We start from the raw sequence: 18529 nt of genomic DNA, 5'->3' as shown, positions 1-18529 counted from the left end.
GAGTACCCCACTGTTTGATGCTAGCTCTTTGCTGAGTCTGTCAAGTCCTTTCAAAGCTCTGGTAAAGGATCCATCAGGGGCTGTGTTATTTGGGATGAAAGTACAACACGGAGCCAAACAATTTGCAGACACCCCCTTTTTCAGCTAGCAACATGTCTAATGCAATTCCGTTCTGTAATCAGGCTAGTTCTATCAAATTGCATAAATCTATGGAGAGGGGCTGATACTCGTGTACATTTGTTTTGTGATTGTGGAATCAATCAATCTCGTCATGCGGCTTCTAATTTATGGTATATAACAACATCCACATACAGTAAGTATTCAAAATCAGAATAATCTTTCTAATACTGAAGATACCAGTGACATGAGAACTCTCCATCTCCCGGACCGTCTTTCCATAGCATCACCAGACTAATTCTCTACCCCTGAATTCTCTGCTAATTCTTTATATAATGTTGTCAATCTTTGTAAGGCTCTGGTAACTGATCTCTTTGAAACAGTATTATTTGATATAATTGATGATCCAAACATGGCACACACACACTCCTAGAACTCTAACCAGACTATGCTGGAGCTCTCCAAAAGCTTTTAATAAATATCGTTAACACAATTAATATTTTCGATGCTTGCTCTTATCACTTGTATTTCAACATTCAGGATTGCTTTTTATCGTTTAACAGCAGTTGTATTAGCTATGACCGTCGAACATTGTTGCTGGCATTCATTAATAAGTTTTCCTAGTCTACCTGCAGTGAATATTTGTTTTAACCGGTGTTCACTCTCACCTGATCTTTTGCACGTGCAATGAATACCAGTCAACGATACTCGGCGATCGTTCTTCACTTCTCCTTTCGGGATGCCCACCCAGGGACGCCAATTAAAGGGTAGGAAAAAGCTGAAGAACTCGGAGCTTAAATGTCGAATCAAAACAGCAATCCTCTAGGTGTAATCGATATATTTATTTAACGCAATAAGTCAAACATAGAAAATATTCTCAGCTGAGGACACATTTCGCGTCGCCGTTTCCATAGACCGCATGGCTCAAAAAGCCCCATCGTTGCGGTCTCACGGCTCCGCTCCAGGTGTGTCCCGAGAGTCGTAAAACATGCGGCTACATAGAAGGAGTAGGCGTTGACCTTCTCCTCATTGGTCCCAGTTTGGCGCCTACACGCTCCTCCGTCAGCAGTCAGGAAGTAATGGTTTGTTGACCTGTTCTCTTAAAGGGGAAGTGTCCCTATTATGTTTGTAATACTCTCAGTGCAGAAAATACATAATTGCAGAGAAACATTTTCGTAGTGTAGATATATATATATATATATATATATATTGATTGAGGTAAACAAATACATATGATAGTCTTTCCAATGTGGATTAATTTACCTGACAGGGCCCAAGAAGTGTCGACAGAAAACAGACTTTATTTGTACCATTTTTGCTTGATTCACACCTTGAATCCAGAGAATTTCTTCTCATTTAAAAAAGGTGATTTAGGAATGTGTCATGATCCTATTTGTTCATGTGAAGCACCAGGATGGATGTTTCATTAGAAAGATGTGAAGACCTTAAATGTTCGTTGGCATTGCAGATTAACACAGTTAATGAAAAAATCTTAAACTTAATTAAGGTTATAGGAAAAGAAGACAATATATAATGTAATGTTGTTGATATTTAATATATAATAAATGAGGTGCAGTTTGAAGATAACAGATAAATTCTGCAACAATTGAAGACACATTTTTATCTTTTGAAATAAACATTGTGTTCTGAACCCAAGAAGTGTTTGCAAGATGGATGAATGATGAGTGCATTTACTATTGAATACCACACACAGAACAAAAATAGTTCGAATTATATTTATTATTTTAAAAAATACTGCGTACAAATATGTACTGATTGGGAGAAACCGGAGCACCCGGAGGAAACCCAAACAGCCATGGTGAGAACAGAAGTGTTAACTCCTAGAACCCTCAGACTGCACTATGATAAATCAACCTCAAAACATCTGGGATTATGTCAAATACATTTGTAACTACCAACATATAGCTAAAATATACTAAACATTCTAAACAACTCTTGATTACAAAGCAATTATGTTAACTTCCTGTTTTTACAAATAACATTCATACGTGTAGTTGTTACGTTAGACATCGCTCATCAGAGAGGAGAGGACGCTGGCGTTGTTTGTTCGCCGCTTCTCCGTCACAACATATACTGGGAACACCACTCGACTGCTAAACTCCCGGCAGCTAAGAAAACCTGGAACGGACTTTTCCTCTCTCCGCCGTCTCACACCAACAACATCTAATCTAGACATCAGACCTCTCCAGCCTGCCACCACATCCACATGGACCTCCTAATCCCCCTCCCCACTGCCGCCTCTCCTAGTTCAACCTGGTTACCCCTCCTGAGCTCCTCCAACTGATCAGCTCATCAACGACTTCCTCACCTCTGCTGATACCGTCCCTCTCCATATTTCAGTCCCGCCTCAAGACGCACCTACTCTCAACTATCATTTGCTAGCCCCCCCCTGTTAACCGTATTATTATTTCCTTTTTTCCTTTTCTCTTTCAAATCAAATCAAATCAAATTTATTTGTATAGCTCAATATCACAAATTATACATTTGTCTCAGTGTGCTTTACAGACTGTACAGGTTACGACACCCTCTGTCCTTAGACCCTCGCATCGCACAAGGAAAAACTTCCTAAAAGAAACCCCAAAATTAAAGGGGAAAAAATGGAAGAAACCTCAGGGAGAGCAACTGAGGAGGGATCCCTCTCCCAGGACGGACAGACGTGCAATATATGTCGTGTGTACAGGATAAACAACATAGTACAAATACAACATTTGACATAAATTATGTTGTGTTGGAAAAAAAAGAAATAGAAAGTATGGATGAATCCAGGAAAATGTCAATAAGGCTTCCCGGTGTCCAGCAGGACCAGGTCAGCAGGCGCTGTCACGATTCATGATCCTGACGTAAACTTTATCTTTTTCTTCCCTTTCTTCCCTTTCTTCCCTCGTCCTAACCCCTTCCCGCACTTCCCCTACTATTGTAAAGCGGCTTTGAGGTCTTGAAAAGCGCTATATAAATTCAATGTATTATTATTATTATTATTAAACAACTCTTGATTACAAATTAATTATGTTAACTTCCTATTTTTACAAATATCATTCATATATGCATGCTACTATTTTATAATACACAAGAACACATTGAGCCTACTTCAGATGTTTTGAGATTGATTTACCAACTAATTACCGTGAACCCTGAAGCTGTAGATGCAGGTGTAGTCCACGTTTCCCCAGTTGTTGTTGATCCGTAGCATCACATGTCTGAAGGCTCCTTGCTCTGGATTCTGGTAAGAGACACGAGAGAGACATGAATAAAGAGAGTCAGGCATTGTAACAGAGACAACAGAGAAAGAATACGGTGTTAGAGAAAGAGAAGACATGTTCATGCACCTTGCATCTGTGTTGATTACGTGGTGTTTGCATGTTTAACATTTGGTTTTAATAGCAGATCCACCTCTATCTATAATACAGTTTAACTCCTGCAGTTTGCAGCCATCAATATGGCAGGAAGAGGTTTTATTCTCAGGAGAAGAGTTGAAACTAATCTCTACTTATTGTCCTATACAAAGCCATATGTTGTGCAGTGATCTGGTAAACCTCACAATCCTTTTTAATTTGACCGATTAATAAAATGCATGTTGATGAAAGCTACACAGTCTCACTCATATCGTACTCACAGGCAGGTCGAAAGTCTGAAATGCTGCTCCGTCTTGATCGTAAACTAGCTTTCCTAAAAAGGTTCCCTCCTCGTCTTCTGTCCTGAGTCCCTGCAGAAGAAAGACAGACAGGTGAGTTGAAGCTTTTGTCGTGCACTGTGTGAAGAACAAAAAGTGTGCAGGAAATATCCACGGTAATAACGGAAAATGTGTAACTTACGTAGACTGAAAACTCCCTCGGTGCACTGGCGATGTGTCCGTGGATGGACTGGCTCTTTGCTATGTGGCCCAGTGTAACTTTAGTGATGGAGACGGGGTGGGAAAGGGAGATGAATAAATGTCCTTGTTCTCCTGAAAAGGTCCAGCAGTTTCCTGGCTGCAATGGTGAATGTTCCTGAGGGGAGGAAGGTCAATATTTGAATCTCCACAGTTCATAAACTACAACTCTTCTCCATTTGATTTGATATTAAATACCAGAAGTTACAGATTCCTACCTGGATCACTCTTCTCTGTGCTTTGGGTGAATACCACCAGTAGAATATTTTATCCCAAACTATGCCAATGTCCTTTTGTGGCCAATATGTGTCTGACGATAAATGATGTAAAACCCTGGCTCCTGCATGCACACAAATCAAGGACACAAATGCAAAGTTATAAATCAACTTCTATGTAAGTTACACAAAAGAGCAGATGATGAAGATGGCTCACCTTGAGACTCTGAGGCAAAGTTGGGTATTGTGTCTGGAGCAAATATGATCATCTGCTGTTTGTATATCTGCAACTCCTGCTGGACTTCATTTAGTTGCATACACAGCATTGCGAAGTGTATCAATTCTGAGGGACACAAAGCAGAACGTTTAGTCATATGATTTTTATTGACAAGGAATCTTACGAAAACGTTCACTTGTACGAGAAGTCACTCACGATAAGCCGACCAGAGCAGGGGGAATAACCATTTGATGAACTTTATTGGTCTAGTAGCACTATATCTACTATATCTAGTAGTCCATTTCTGAAAGTTACTTGTGTGTTGTGGGTTGTCGATAGACTCGTGGTGATCTATTGAGTCCACACAACCTTTCCTTCTCTGAAAAACCCTAAAAGACGCAAGAGAAGTAAGTAAAGACTGATCTGTGTGCAGATGTATACGGTGCTAACTCCACAGCATACAGGACACAACATGTGCACACAAACATTACAGCAACTCACCTGCAGATGACCTCCTTGTAGCAAACGGTAGGAGTTCCCTGCTCTGTGTAATAACCTGCTTCCTGCAGGCGTAGACTTCTTCTCAACATGACTGGAAAATGGTAGAAAGAAATCATCATTGACACACATTGACACAGACACACACTCCTGCTTAATACTTCAGCTGTATAGTGTCACTGTGGAGTCACGAGGCGTTCAATTAGTGACTCGAGTGACTATAAACATATCATTTGAATAAATGTCAGCTAGTAAATGCACTTTACATCCACATTTACCTTCTTTCATAAATAAGCCTTCATTTAAATGTATACTGAAACAAATCTAAAATACAACACCAAGACAATACACAGCTCGAAGGTACTTTACACTATATAATACTACAATAAATAGGCATGAGTAGACATTAATAATGCACAGAGTGAAGGAGAGAGAGACAAATCAAGGCTTTCAGCAGTTGTCTCAAGTTTTAAAACAAATCTTACTTCAGACATTAAGTTTACAACAAGTTAAAATGTTAAAAGAGTTTGGTAACTTACCTTTCAGAGAAAGATATTAATTTATCGAAATCTCTCAAGAGGCGAGTTGAAATGCTTCGATAGTGTTTTCCTTAATCAGAGATAACAATCATATCACGAACGATGTGAACAGATTGAGGTTCTGATAATAATGACTGAGTTCTGCTGGTTTCACCTAAAGGAAAGATTCTAGAAGGAGCATTCCAGCATTCTTTATGTCAGTGAGGTCATAAGAACAGGAAACAGAATTCTCCCAACTTTTATGAATGAACTCATGATTTGTGTATTGATTGATTTTTGACACATTATCAATAAAGTTTTAATTACTTGCCCCATAGTTCCAAGTCATTTCCTAGAAATAAACTAATTTGTAAGATTTATTTATGTTAAAGGAAAGCATACAGTTCAATAAATATGGAGACTAAAGATTTTCAGTAAAACTGTAAATAAAGAAGAAATATTTCTTTGGGTTTATAATCACCAGTTATTTTAGAAGAAATAAACAAACCTGAAAGAAAATGTTAAGGATTGTGTCTTTATTGCTCTTATAATTTGTACCAAATCTCAAAGTGCGGAAATCACAGACTGTAAAATAAAGAGTTTTGCTTTCCAACATTGCAAATGTGTATTTTACACAGAATTAAGTATAGATGTAATGTAGTCTATCTTTACACTGCAATAAAGTGTATATTTGAACAATGCATCATTTTTCTTCTTTGCATCTAACACAGTTTTTATGCAGTAAATATTTCAAACTCTTCCACATTTCATCATTACACACACAGTAAGTTAATTAGGGAGGCGCCCAGATGCCCGAACCACCTCAACTGGCTCCTTTCAATTTGAAGGAGCAGCGGCTCTACTCCGAGTCTCTCACGGATGGCTGAGCTTCTCACCCTATCTCTAAGGGAGACGCCAGCTACGTCTGAGAAAACCCATTTCGGCCGCTTGTACCCGTGATCTCGTTCTTTCGGGTGCATAAACAGTAAATCACAATATACAGAAGATCAATACATTATAACCTTCAACAGTAAACTGGTGAGAAGTCACGTGATCAGCTGGACAAGATGGCAGCATAGATTGAACCGATTTAACCCAGTGTTGCTAATTCTGTTAGTTTATACCGTTAAGACAACTTGTTTTTAAATAGTTTAGCCAATGCGAGTATGAAGTATACGAAACAAGGGAACAGTCTGACGTGGAGGCGTTCGCCAACGCGGTGCTGGAGAAGCAACGAAGCTACTTGGACTCGCGCTTCGACCAACTTCAACAAATGGGGAAGGAAACGGAGGGAAAACGAGCTGCTATCCAAACAGACTTGGTGGCACTAACTGAAAGCATCGGCACCGTAAAGTCGGAGATGTGCAAGATACGGGGTGATGTGGGGAACAATTCGGAGATGCTAGCCACCCACGAGGCTGCGCTGAACTTGGTGCAACTTAAGCTAGCGGACATGATAGGACCGGAGCAGAAGTTGCAACTTTCTGATAACTGGACTGGCAGAAGGTCTGGAAGGGTCTAACGCCATCCAATTTCTGACACACTCTGTTCCGAAGTGGTTCCCCTCCTTATGTAATCTACAGGGCGAGTTAATGCGAGCTCATCGTATCTACAGCGACAACAGGAAGAAGCAGGAGGGCCCCACCCGCACTTTGATTTTCAGCGTTCTCCGTTACACCTCCCGCCAAAGACATCCTCCGTGCGGCGAAGAAAGCTCCGCTCACGATTGATGGACGGAGGATTCGCTTCTCCCCTGACTACAGCAGCTACACTGTTAAGCGTCGCCAGGCTTTCTCCCGAGCCATGGATGCAGCCCGGGCCAAAAGTGTGCAATTCTTCCTCCTTTACCCCGTGACACTGAAAGCCAAGGGCGCTGGTCAAATGAAGACGTTGTGCGCTCTTCTGACGGTGAATAGCGAACCTTTTGGATCGTGTTAAACTACATGGCCTCACTGTTTTGGACTAAATGCACACTGCTCTGAGTTTTGGATTATTTCTGCAGGCTAATTTTTGTCTGATGCTAGACTCGTCTGGAGACGGATTTGTCTTCATCATTGTTTGGCTGGTCAGACTAACTTGCGAGTCTACTGCCTGATTTGTGGATCCCATACCACGTAATATACTTTGGACTTTAAACTAACACAGCCGGTGTGTTTGCTATTTGTTTTTGATCTATATCACGGCGGATCCGCTGTGCATGTCGGATGTGAATGGACAATGGCCGGTAAGATGTGCATTGGTTATCCAAACAGTGTATGCTATAATGTTAACCTATCTACGCTTTTGTTTCTCTTCTAATGCTTAAGTTTATTTTTGCCTTTGGTAATCTCGTTTAGTCTGTTAACAACTGTTTTAGTAAATTCTAAATACTGGGTTGAGGTGTAAATTCAAACCTTTTGCAGCCCCATATCCAAACAGGTCACGGATCAATATACGAATATCCGTTTAATTTACTGTTTAGTTATTTTAAGTTTCGTTTTTATTAATTATTTTTCCTTATCTTGTTTTTGTTACCGGGGGAATTCACGGGGAATTGTCGTGTTTTCGTCTTTGTCACATTATGGGAAACGCTCACATGGTCTCGGATTGTTTATTTGGGGAGAGGCTTCATTTTATTTTGATCTCGTTTACAAGTTCAGTGAATATGGTTGTTTGCCATCTGACATTCCACTCAGTTTATTGTTGACAGCTTCCAGAACAGTGCAGCCCGATGGGTTGTTGTGTGGAACTGCGATGACTTAAATGCGCCTCACAAGCGAACTAGTGTTTTGACTGTTACATCGCCGTAAAATTAATCTGGCTTTCCTACAAGAGACGCACCTGCTGAGTAAAGATTCCGGGCGTATTGCCAATAAATTCTATCACACTATTGCATCCTCTTCAGCTAACTCCAAAGCCAAAGGAGCCATTGTATCTAGATGTAATTTGAGCGTTAAGGTGCTGGACATATGGGACACTGCAGGGAGGATAACTATAGCCAGGGTGGAAATGTGTGGGAGAAAGGTGGCTCTTGTCTCTGCTTATGCCCCAACTACGTTTGATACGGATGTTTATGATACCTTAACACAAAACATGCTAAAGTATTATATCATGGTGGGAGCGGACATGAACGCAGTATGGAGTTCCAATGAAAGGTCAAGTCTAACAGCCTCTAGAGATCAGGAGTCTGCTACTGCCACGCTGCAATCTTGGGCTGGGAGTTTGGGACTAGTGGACATATGGCGAGCTTTTAACCCACGGGTAAAAGATTATAAAACAAATTCAGCCAGACATAAATCTTTTTCTAGGATAGATTATCTTTTTACCTTCGCCACAACTTTTCCAGAAAATTGATAGTGTAGTGTTGCTTCCAGTTGCGCGCTCAGACCACAAAGGAGTATTCTGCTGTGCCACTCTGGGAAATTTATCCAAGCGCGCCACTAGAAGGCGCCTCAACTCCACTTTACTAGGACATGAAAATATAAAGAACAATTCCTGATGCAATTGGAAGCATTTCTTGACATAAATATAGGTTCAGTTGAGGACCCTAGAATACTATGGGATGCAGTCAAAGGCTTTATAAGGAGCAACACAATATTGTTCTCTTCAAATGTATGTAAGGATAGATCCGCCAGATTACGGGCTCTGGAAGCAGAGTTTGCTAATCTAGACTCTATTTTGCAAAATAATTACTCTAAACCAGGGGTGCTCACACTTTTTCAGCATGCGAGCTACTTATAAAATGACCAAGTCAAAATGATCTACCTACTACAAAAATGCAAATCATATATTTATTTATAAATATATTGAGAATTCTTTTTACAATGTATGTTGATGTACCTTGCATACCAGCATGAGCCCATATTGCAAAACACAATTAACTATGTACATTTTTTGTCATTACTTGACTTTACTCTTGATGACTTTTACTGAATGTAATCAGCCAGGGATGCATAGTCCGGGCAGTAGCTGCTGACAGCCAGCCTCAAGCACACTTCCAAATGATCATCAGTCATGGTGGAACGGTACTTTGACTTAATGATCTTCATGTGTGAAAAGGCTGACTCGCATAAATAAGTGGAGCCGAATAATGCAGTCAAGGAGGTAGCACATTTCCTCATGTTGGGGTACTTTTCCTCTGTGAGTAAGTTCCAGAACTGTCCATGAGCTCTGGACTTCAGCTGAATGTTGGCTTGCAGTGTCAAAATCTCATCTTCCACTTCAGAAGAGTTCAGGTGAAACAGTGTTACAATTTTTGATGCGAGTGAATCAACCTCAGCATCTTCCCGAAAAGGATAGCACATGAATGTAGCGACTGGCTCGAGCAAAGAAAAGTCTTGAACGCGTTTGTGAAACTATGACAGACAATTGTCGATCTGCTCTGTGTAGCGTACAATGTTAAGTTGCACAACAGGCCTTCCCTTGCAACTCCAGCTCTGACACCAGGTTCTGGAAGTTTGCCAAATCATGGTGCTGCAGCTTTGAGGAGAGATGTTGCATCTTTGTTCGCAGTCAGCTTTCTCCAGCTGTGCACGGAATAGCTGTCTTTGAAGAGATCTGGCACGAATAGAACAGGCGATCTCGCTAAAGTTTTTGAACGACTGAAATATGTCCTCTCCTCGCGTCTGTTCTTTCATGTGCAGTCTTGTTAATAGCTCCTCTTTTGCAGTGATTTCAGTAAACACCATACAAATGAAAATGCACATCTGGGCTGTGTCACTCGCATCCGTAGATTCGTCCAACTACAGTGAGAAACACTCGCAATCTGCGATGTCCTTCCGAAGTTGCTGGGTCAAATCCTCGGCCATGCGCCGTGTAACTGTACTTCTTGACAGCTGGAGAGCTTTGATCGAAGATAATATTTCTGCCTTGTTTTTAAAGTCTCCGAACAATGAGTCAGCTGCTTCAACAAACGCCTCTTTTACCATCTCTCCGTCTTGGAAGGACTTCTTGTTATTAACGATGAGGTGACTCACCCGGAACGATGTTTCGGTGGCTGCTTTCGCTTTTTGAAGTATGTTTTGAGAAAAGTGACTGCTGTCCGGACAACTGGCATTTAAGTTCCTTCACTTTTCTCTTTCTCAGCTCGCTTTTCGGCGGGATGTCGGTGTCGTATCTTCTATGAACAGTCCGAAAATGTCGCCCCACATTTCCCTTCTTTGGTATTGCAATGGTAGACTGGCAGATGAGGCAAGCGCACTTCGAAAATGTCATTGTGAAAAAAAGTCTTCCCATTCCGTATGAAAGTGATACGTTTTTGTCTTCTTACTTGGTCCAGCTTCCCCACTCATTTTTATAACCTTTCTTAAGTTTAAGAGAAAAAACCGAGGGCTAAAATTTGGAGGTAACTCGCTAGCTAGCTTGTTAGTTTTGCTGCACTTAGCGCCGTTGTTTGCGCATGCGCAGTGACCTAAGTGTCAGAAAAAGTCAGATGTCATCTGACTGGCTGCCCTGTATATCAGTCTAGTGACGGGATGGATGATAGACTGTCTATTTTTTTTATGTCATGCGATCTACCCACAGTACCTTTTGAGCTCGACTGGTAGATCGCGATCGACGTATTGAGCACCCCTGCTCTAAACAAACGGCATCTAAACGTGAACTTGTCAAAAAAGAAATAAATGATATTTTGAAGCAAAGATCAGAATTTCTAATGCATAGGGTTAGGCAGCGTTATTACTTCCACAGGTCTAGGCCCAGTCACCTCTTGGCTTCAAAAATCAGGTCTAGTGAGCACTTCGCAGATACTCCCTCCATTAAATCTTTGAATGATAATGTCACAACTGAGCCAAAGCAAATAAATGAGACTTTTCGCACATTTTATTCCAATTTATATAAGTCAGAAGTTCAGTTGGACAAGAATAGATGTGATGCCTTTCTTGGTCAGCTAGATTTACCACAGCTTACAGTCACTGATTCTACCCATCTTGATGATGCAATTTCCTTAGAGGTATTAAAAGATGCAGTATGCAACATGCAATGAAACAAATCACCAGGTTTAGATGGGATACCTCCAGAGTTTTATGTGGCATTTTGGGATAAACTGGGTCCACTACTTTTGGACATGATAATGTATTTGATAGATAAGGGCAGTTTTTCGAGGGATGTGAACATAGCCCTGATTTCCTTACTCTTAAAGAAGGATAAGGACCCGACAGATTGTGCTAGTTATAGGCCTCTAAGTTTATTCAATTCAGATCTTAAAATTTTTACAAAGGTGCTTGCCAGCCGCATTTAGGATTATATGCCAACATTGATTAACTGTGATCAGACAGGGTTCATAAAGTCAAGGCTAGCTGCTGATAATGTTAGACGTCTTCTCCATATAATAGACGCTTCAGTAGACAAAAAAGACCCGACAGCAGTGCTGTCTCTTGATGCAATGAAAGCCTTTGACAGACTAGAATGGTCCTTTCTGTGGTCTGTGCTGGAGAAAATGGGTTTTGGTAATGGCTTTATACATATGGTCAAGGTGCTGTACTCTAATCCCTCAGCTCTGCTGCTCACTGGGCAGTTATCCTCCGCACTATTCCCTGTATCTAGATCTTCCCGTCAGGGATGTCTACTGAGCCCAGCACTTTTTGCACTCTCCCTTGAACCTCTAGCCCAAATGATACGGCAATCTCCTAATGTACATCCGATCTTTGTTCATGACACTCACCACCAGGTGGCGCTATACACGGATATTCTGGTTTTCATGGAAAGTCCGACTCAATCTATACCTGAATTATTATCTATTTGTGAGGAGTTTGGTTGTCTCTCTGGCTTTGCTATTAATTGGTCTAAATCTGCCCTCTTGCCCGTAAACGAGACGGCTAGAATGCTTCATTTTCCACCCAATGTCCCAGTTGTCCAGCACTTTAAAGGGCCGTGTTATTGGGCTTGGTATATGATAGAGGTTGCATATCTATTGTGAAATGTGCCATATATATTTTTTTTAATATTGATGTATTCGTAATAAATCACGATCATAACAGTATAAAAATGACTTCCGCTGACAACAATCGATCGCTGCGCCGACAGCATCCACTTCGGCAATGTTCAGGCGATGACGCCACAAGTAGAGTACAGCCGCCGCAAGTAGAACACAGCCGCCGCCAGTGTTCGTCTGCGTTACAGCCGCCGTCTGCGTTGAAGCGTCCAGCAAAAACTGCTGTCAAGTATTATGAAAACAATGGACAACAATCGATCGGAAAAAATAATTGTCAAACGATGTGTTGTACGGGGATGTGGGGCCGTCTCCAAATCTGGCTATGGGATGTTTCCGTGACCAAAAAATGGTGAGATGTCGCGTCTATGGACAAGTGAAGTGCGTTGAACGAGGGAAAAGTTTGCTGGACCAGGAAAACCGGGGTCGATGAAACCGACGATATGTGGGCAGCACTTTGAGAGATCGTGTTTTCATCAATCAACGATGGTCGCCAGGGAAATGGGATACAAAAAGAAGCATAGACTGAACGCAGATGCTGTGCCGACAATACTGCTGAGACCCCAGCCAGCACAAGCCAGCACGCTGCTTCAAACACCTCCGCCGGTGCAGAGTCCTCCACCAAAGAGGCGACGAAATGCATTCGCCAAAAGGGAGAGAGCGAAGGTAAGCCGTGCTACTTGTTTACTGTATTTATTGTTACAAGCATAAAGCCATAATCGGTCTAGGCCTACTGTATGTAACGAGTTTACCCCAGGCCCTAGCCGATATCCGCCATCTTATGTCATATTACGGCTCAGAGGCTGAGATGTTGATAATTGTTTGTAGTATTAATAACTAATTGCACTGAATTAGCTAAATTTAAGTATAGATTCAATGTTATAACGGGTTTCCCGATTTTTATTTTGTGGTGTGAGAGTAACTTTCACCCTATTATTACAGAGGTATTGAAACATTGGTGAATGAAGCCACTGACAGAACTGAGGATACCTGTATGATCAGTGACCATCTATTGGGCATCCACACTGGGGAGGAAGCTGTGTGTACACCAGTAAGTATACAGACTGTACGTCATCTGTACATTACAGTTGTAGTACCAGTAGACCTGCACATGACGTGTTAAAAAAGTATAGCATCACCACATGCATGTACATAATTCATATATGTAATTGTTTGATGTTATATAATTTCTCTCTCAATCAATTCAACCACATCTTTTATTATGAATGTTAGATACTTTCTTTATGCACACATGTATAAACGTGCAATACAATTTCAAGCTGGTTTCAAATACTTATTAATAAAGTTGTGTTCTGTACATTTCAGACATGTCAGAATGAAATTGCTGTGCAGACGGATCCCCCTCCACGGACACGCCACAAGTCCATGCAGGCGCGACCACGTGTCAGGTCAGCTGGACTGCAAGTTCATATCCATGTTGGTTGTTCCAAAGGTCAGCATCATAATATATTGATATATAGGATACAGATGCACACACACACACACACACACACATACGGGTATATATGATTTAGCGGGTCTTTTTCTCCAAACCCGCCCGGTGGTGGTTTATATGGGCTACCCTTTCCTGAGGTCCTAGAGCAGGGGTCGGCAACCTTTACCACTCAAAGAGCCATTTGGACCCGTTTCCCACAGTAAAGAAAACACTGGGAGCCACAAAACCCTTTTGACATTTAAAATGAAATAATACTGCATATAACGTTTTTTTTGCCTTTATGCTATGTATAAACAAACTATAATGTGTTGCATTTATGAAATCAATGAACGACTGCAGAGAAAACAAAATTACATTTCTGCATGCAACAAAACATTTTGAGCTCCGAAAAAAAGACGTTGACGTTGGGTTGAAGGTTACTTTCAAGTAAAATACTCAATGTCTATTTGAGTCCTTGTATTTATGAAAAAAAAACGCTGAACTTAAATTATCCACCGTCAGCAAACCAAAAATGCCGTCCTCTCTCTGTGTGCCGTCATCCTTTTACTGGCGCGTGCAGTCAGCTGTCAACCTGAAAAATAAAAGGACTATTTCACTGAACAATGAAAAAATATGAATATGTGCAAAATAATAGGCAATTAAAATATTTATCATACTTGGTTAATGTGATTTCTGCTCCTGAACCTCAGCGCACAGCGTCTGCACATCAGGGCTGTATGCCGTCACCTTCATCTTCACACAGGATCGTAAGCTGTCATCTGTGAGGCGTGCGCAATGTTTGCTTTTAATAAAGTTCATGTTGGAGAACACCTGCTCACATACATATGTGGATCCAAAGATCGACAGGACTCCAAGTGCATACTTTTTCATGTTCACATAAACGTCGGGGATAGCATTCCAAGTTTCGAACACAAGTTGGTCCGTTTTGGGGAGGTTTTCAATATCACGCAATTTGTGATTCTGAGCAAGAACGGCCTTCTGACGGGCAACATCTTCAAGGTCTGCTGTCAATCGTTTAAACTTGGACACCCATATGTCTTTGTCGGCTATGTCGGCCAGTTCCATCTCAAGATCAGGTTGACTCACACCTGCCAATGCAGTTGTATTCAGCAGGGATGGATCGAGGCTTAGGGGAGTGATAGGGAAGGATAATGTGGTTTTTTCCTCTCTGAACTCACAGAATCGTTTCCCAAACGATGTTTGCATTGCGATGATTGCAGAATGTAAATACTCCGAATTTATCATGTGAGCTTCTTTGAACTCTCTCAAATTGGGGAAGTGTGACAGTGTACCTTTCTGTAAATCTCTGGCAAGCACTGTCAACTTGCGCTCGAATGCCAAAACCTCCTCCAGCATGTGCAGAGCTGTGCGTCCTTTCCCCTGAAGAGCTGTGTTCAGCGTGTTCAGGTGCGCTGTCATGTCTACCATGAAGTGTAGCTTTTCCAGCCACTCTGGCTGTTCCAGCTCAGGAAATGTGAGCCCTTTGCTGCCCAGGAAAGTTTTCACTTCTTCCAGACACGCGGCAAAGCGTTTCAGCACCTCCCCTCTGGACAGCCACCGGACTTTGTTGTGCAGCTGGAGATCAGAATATGTGCTTTCCAGTTCGTCCAGTAACGAACGGAACTGACGGTGATTTAAACCTTTTGCCATTATTTTATTGACAATCTGAATGACAACATTCATTACTTCTGTGCATTCCGGAGGAAATGTTTGAGCACACAGTGCCTCTTGGTGCAGGATGCAGTGAAAAGTCAGCAGCTTTCTGTCCAGCGACTTCTGCAGTAAAGCCACAAAGCCCTTCTGCGCTCCTGTCATACTTGGTGCTCCATCAGTAGCCACTGACACCAGGTGGGTGGTGTTTATTCCTTTGGCTCTTAAACAATTCAAGACAGCTTCACAGATGTCCTCCCCCCGTGTTTGGCCTTTTAGTGGTATCAACTCAATAATTTCTTCCTGTGGCCCGGCAGAGTTTACATACCGGCAGAACAGCGCTATTTGTTCAATATCACCTTTGTCTTTAGATTCATCACAGGCAATTGAATAGGCCACAGCTGAATTGATGTCTTTAATTTGCTGTCTGGTGATGTCTTCTGCCATTTTTATGGTTCTGTCTTTGACAGTCTTTGCAGAGAGGGGCATATCCTTGATTTTCTGCACAATTTCACTCTTGTTTTTAAAGTCCGTGAATAGATGTTCTGAAAGCTTAATGAAAGATTATTTTATATATTCTCCATCTGTGAACGGCTTCCCGTGCCTGACTATTTCCTGAGCGGCTACAAAACTCGCATATGTACTTGAATTTGCAGACTTCATCCACTTCTTGAAGTGATTTTTACTCAGATCAACCTTCCGCATCAGTTCCGAAACGGCTTTTTATCTCTCATCTCCATCCGGATATTTTTGAGCGTGTTTATTCTGAAAATGTCTTGCGACATTTGACTTTTTGTTGTTTCCTAGTTTCTCATTACATATTAAGCATACTGGTAAACCAGTCTCGTCAGCAGTGAAAGCAAATGAATCTGTCCACGTACCATTGAACGTTCTGTTTTCTTCAGACACTTTTCTCTTCTTAGAATTCTCCATAGTTGTCCTACCTGGGATTCGAAAAGTTCAAGAAATCGCGCGCTGGCGGGTGTCGCACATTGGCGGTTGTGACGCATAGTAACAGCGACATAACATTTTTTAACACGTTTTATTTAGATGTTACAAGATCACCATAATCTTCAAATTTAGAATTACATTTTAAAAACGAACAAACTAAAATAAAATACATTTTAATTAAATACTCATTAATTATTTTCAAAAGCCACAGGGAGCCGCATCAGAGAGATGAAAGAGCCGCATGCGGCTCCGGAGCCGCGGGTTGCCGACCCCTGTCCTAGAGCTATGGGTGTTAGATTAAAACACTTCTAAAAAATCTGAAGAAAAATTAGGTCACTTCAGATGTCATATACACCCATCACAAGCTCATACACCCCACCCTGACACTGTTGTGGTTTACACAGACAGTTCTCTCTTTGACAAACATGTGACTTATAAGGTCACAACAAACACTGATGGGTCTTTAACCCTTTAACACCTAAGCCAAAAAAGCCTCAACATTTTCGTATGGACTTTTTTGCTTATTTTGACTATAAAAAAGGTCAGGAAATGTCCTGTGAGTAAGTGCTTTTGCCCATTTTCCAACAATAACTGGAACTTTCCATATCTGGCAGTCATTTACAATTTATTGCATGTTATGAGAGTGTAATAACAGTTTAAAATGAAGAGAAATACAAAAGCGGAATTTGAGTTTAGTGGTTTAGTGAACAAAAAACACAGCAAATGTACATGAATAAGAGATTTAACATGTTACATTTGAAGTTTGAAATGTATACAACTATATCCAGTAAAAGTTTTGAGTCTTTTACTCTTACATCTGCAAAAACAGGCCATAAAATGGAAAATATGTCCAGGCGTTTTTCCCCACACAGGGTAATTCTCTCCTCTCTGAGTGTCCCTTCACATGCAGAGGTCTTGGTGGTACTGCCAGTGACTGTTCCTGTTGCTCCTGTTTTCTCTGGGTCACTCAGATGAAGATTAGATCAAATGGCCATGAACTGTCTGGGGACATGACAGTGGCAGGGAATGACACATGGAAAATGGTTTGCTTACACCAAAAGTTGCTCATCTTTGTGCAGGTCCAAAAATGACCTGTACAGCAACATGCCTGTGGACTTCTTCATTTCTTCTGGAGTTATTTCAGTCCAGGTGAACTTTCTCCCTCTCTCCAGGCTTTTGGCTGCATTCTTGTTTGTGTATTCAGAGAGGAGTTTGAAAACTGCAGCATCAAAGTGGGAATAAATGTCACCTGGTGCTGGGTTTCCCATATGGAGAGGGGGTTGGGCGCCTGAGGTGGTTGAGGGACTCCATCATCGGGCTCTGCCTCAGTCTGCATCTTGTGGTGTGATATGGTGAGGGGCTTTTGTCTCCATCTACAGGCCTGAATGTGATCTCTGGTGACACCTTGTGATCTCTAGGGACACCTTGTGATCTCTGGTAACACCTCCTCCTCTCCAGCTAGAGCTTGTACACAGCCTCGGCTAGGACGCAGGCTACTTGAAGAAGACGCGCACATTTACGCATATAAAGTACAATTACACACCTAGTACAACCTTACAGACTTGGTACACTGTTCTAAACAAGTCACAACGCTATACAAGTGTTGATTTACATACAGTCTTGCTTCCATTTGAATGCAATCCGCTGTTTTCCGGCTCTACTTCTCCGCGGTGTTGTTTGTGTCTCAGCTTTCAGAAACCGTTGAAATTTTTTCGATTGCGCAAACTTTGACATAGTTACGGTAATCCAAGGTTTTGCTTGCAAAATGTGTCGTCGACGACACATTCGGTGTTAAAGGGTTAAAGGGACAATGATCATTAACATAAATACACATAACCTGACTGGATAAGCATTAATGGAACTTTTTCCTTTTATTAACAAAACAAAAGAACTTGCAATAGAACTTGCAATAGAATAACTGTTCACGCACATACTGTAATGTAAAGACATATCAACAATATGTGAATAAAACAAGCGTGTAAAAACAAGTGCACTTCCTCCTGACAATAAAAAAAAAATTAAAATAAAAGAACACTAATGTTTGCTTGTTGGTTCACAACTCTTTTCAACGGACATTAGTTTTCTGCTATAACATATAAAGAACGTGTTGA

At 41.3% G+C, this 18529-nt stretch overlaps 1 protein-coding gene across 1 annotated transcript; it reads right to left on the bottom strand.

Annotated features, from left to right (window-relative positions):
- Positions 1 to 3253: 3253 nt before the first annotated feature.
- Positions 3254 to 5732, bottom strand: LOC115025794 (SUN domain-containing protein 2-like). The gene is made up of 8 exons (XM_029458257.1): positions 5476 to 5732; positions 4940 to 5030; positions 4655 to 4827; positions 4439 to 4564; positions 4225 to 4346; positions 3951 to 4124; positions 3752 to 3841; positions 3254 to 3358 (listed from the first exon to the last, which is right to left on the bottom strand). Exons 2-8 carry the CDS (start codon positions 5026 to 5028, stop codon positions 3254 to 3256), a joined length of 879 nt encoding a protein of 292 aa, XP_029314117.1. The 5' UTR covers positions 5029 to 5030; positions 5476 to 5732.
- Positions 5733 to 18529: the final 12797 nt, after the last annotated feature.

The sequence above is a fragment of the Cottoperca gobio genome, chromosome 20 (assembly GCF_900634415.1).
Source record: "Cottoperca gobio chromosome 20, fCotGob3.1, whole genome shotgun sequence".
Classification (NCBI taxonomy): Eukaryota; Metazoa; Chordata; class Actinopteri; order Perciformes; family Bovichtidae; genus Cottoperca; species Cottoperca gobio.
Note: the sequence above shows the minus strand (reverse complement) of the source record. Positions and strands in the feature narration are given on the sequence as shown.

Bases quoted from the DNA above. Each gene is read 5' to 3' on its own strand.
- LOC115025794 (XM_029458257.1), bottom strand. From the start codon at position 5,028: ATGTTGAGAAGAAGTCTACGCCTGCAGGAAGCAGGTTATTACACAGAG. The intron at 4,828-4,939 runs GTGAGTTGCTGT...TGCGTCTTTTAG, and splicing joins TACAAGGAGGTCATCTGCAG to GGTTTTTCAGAGAAGGAAAG. The intron at 3,359-3,751 runs GTGAGTACGATA...GTCTCTTACCAG, and splicing joins TTCAGACTTTCGACCTGCCT to AATCCAGAGCAAGGAGCCTT.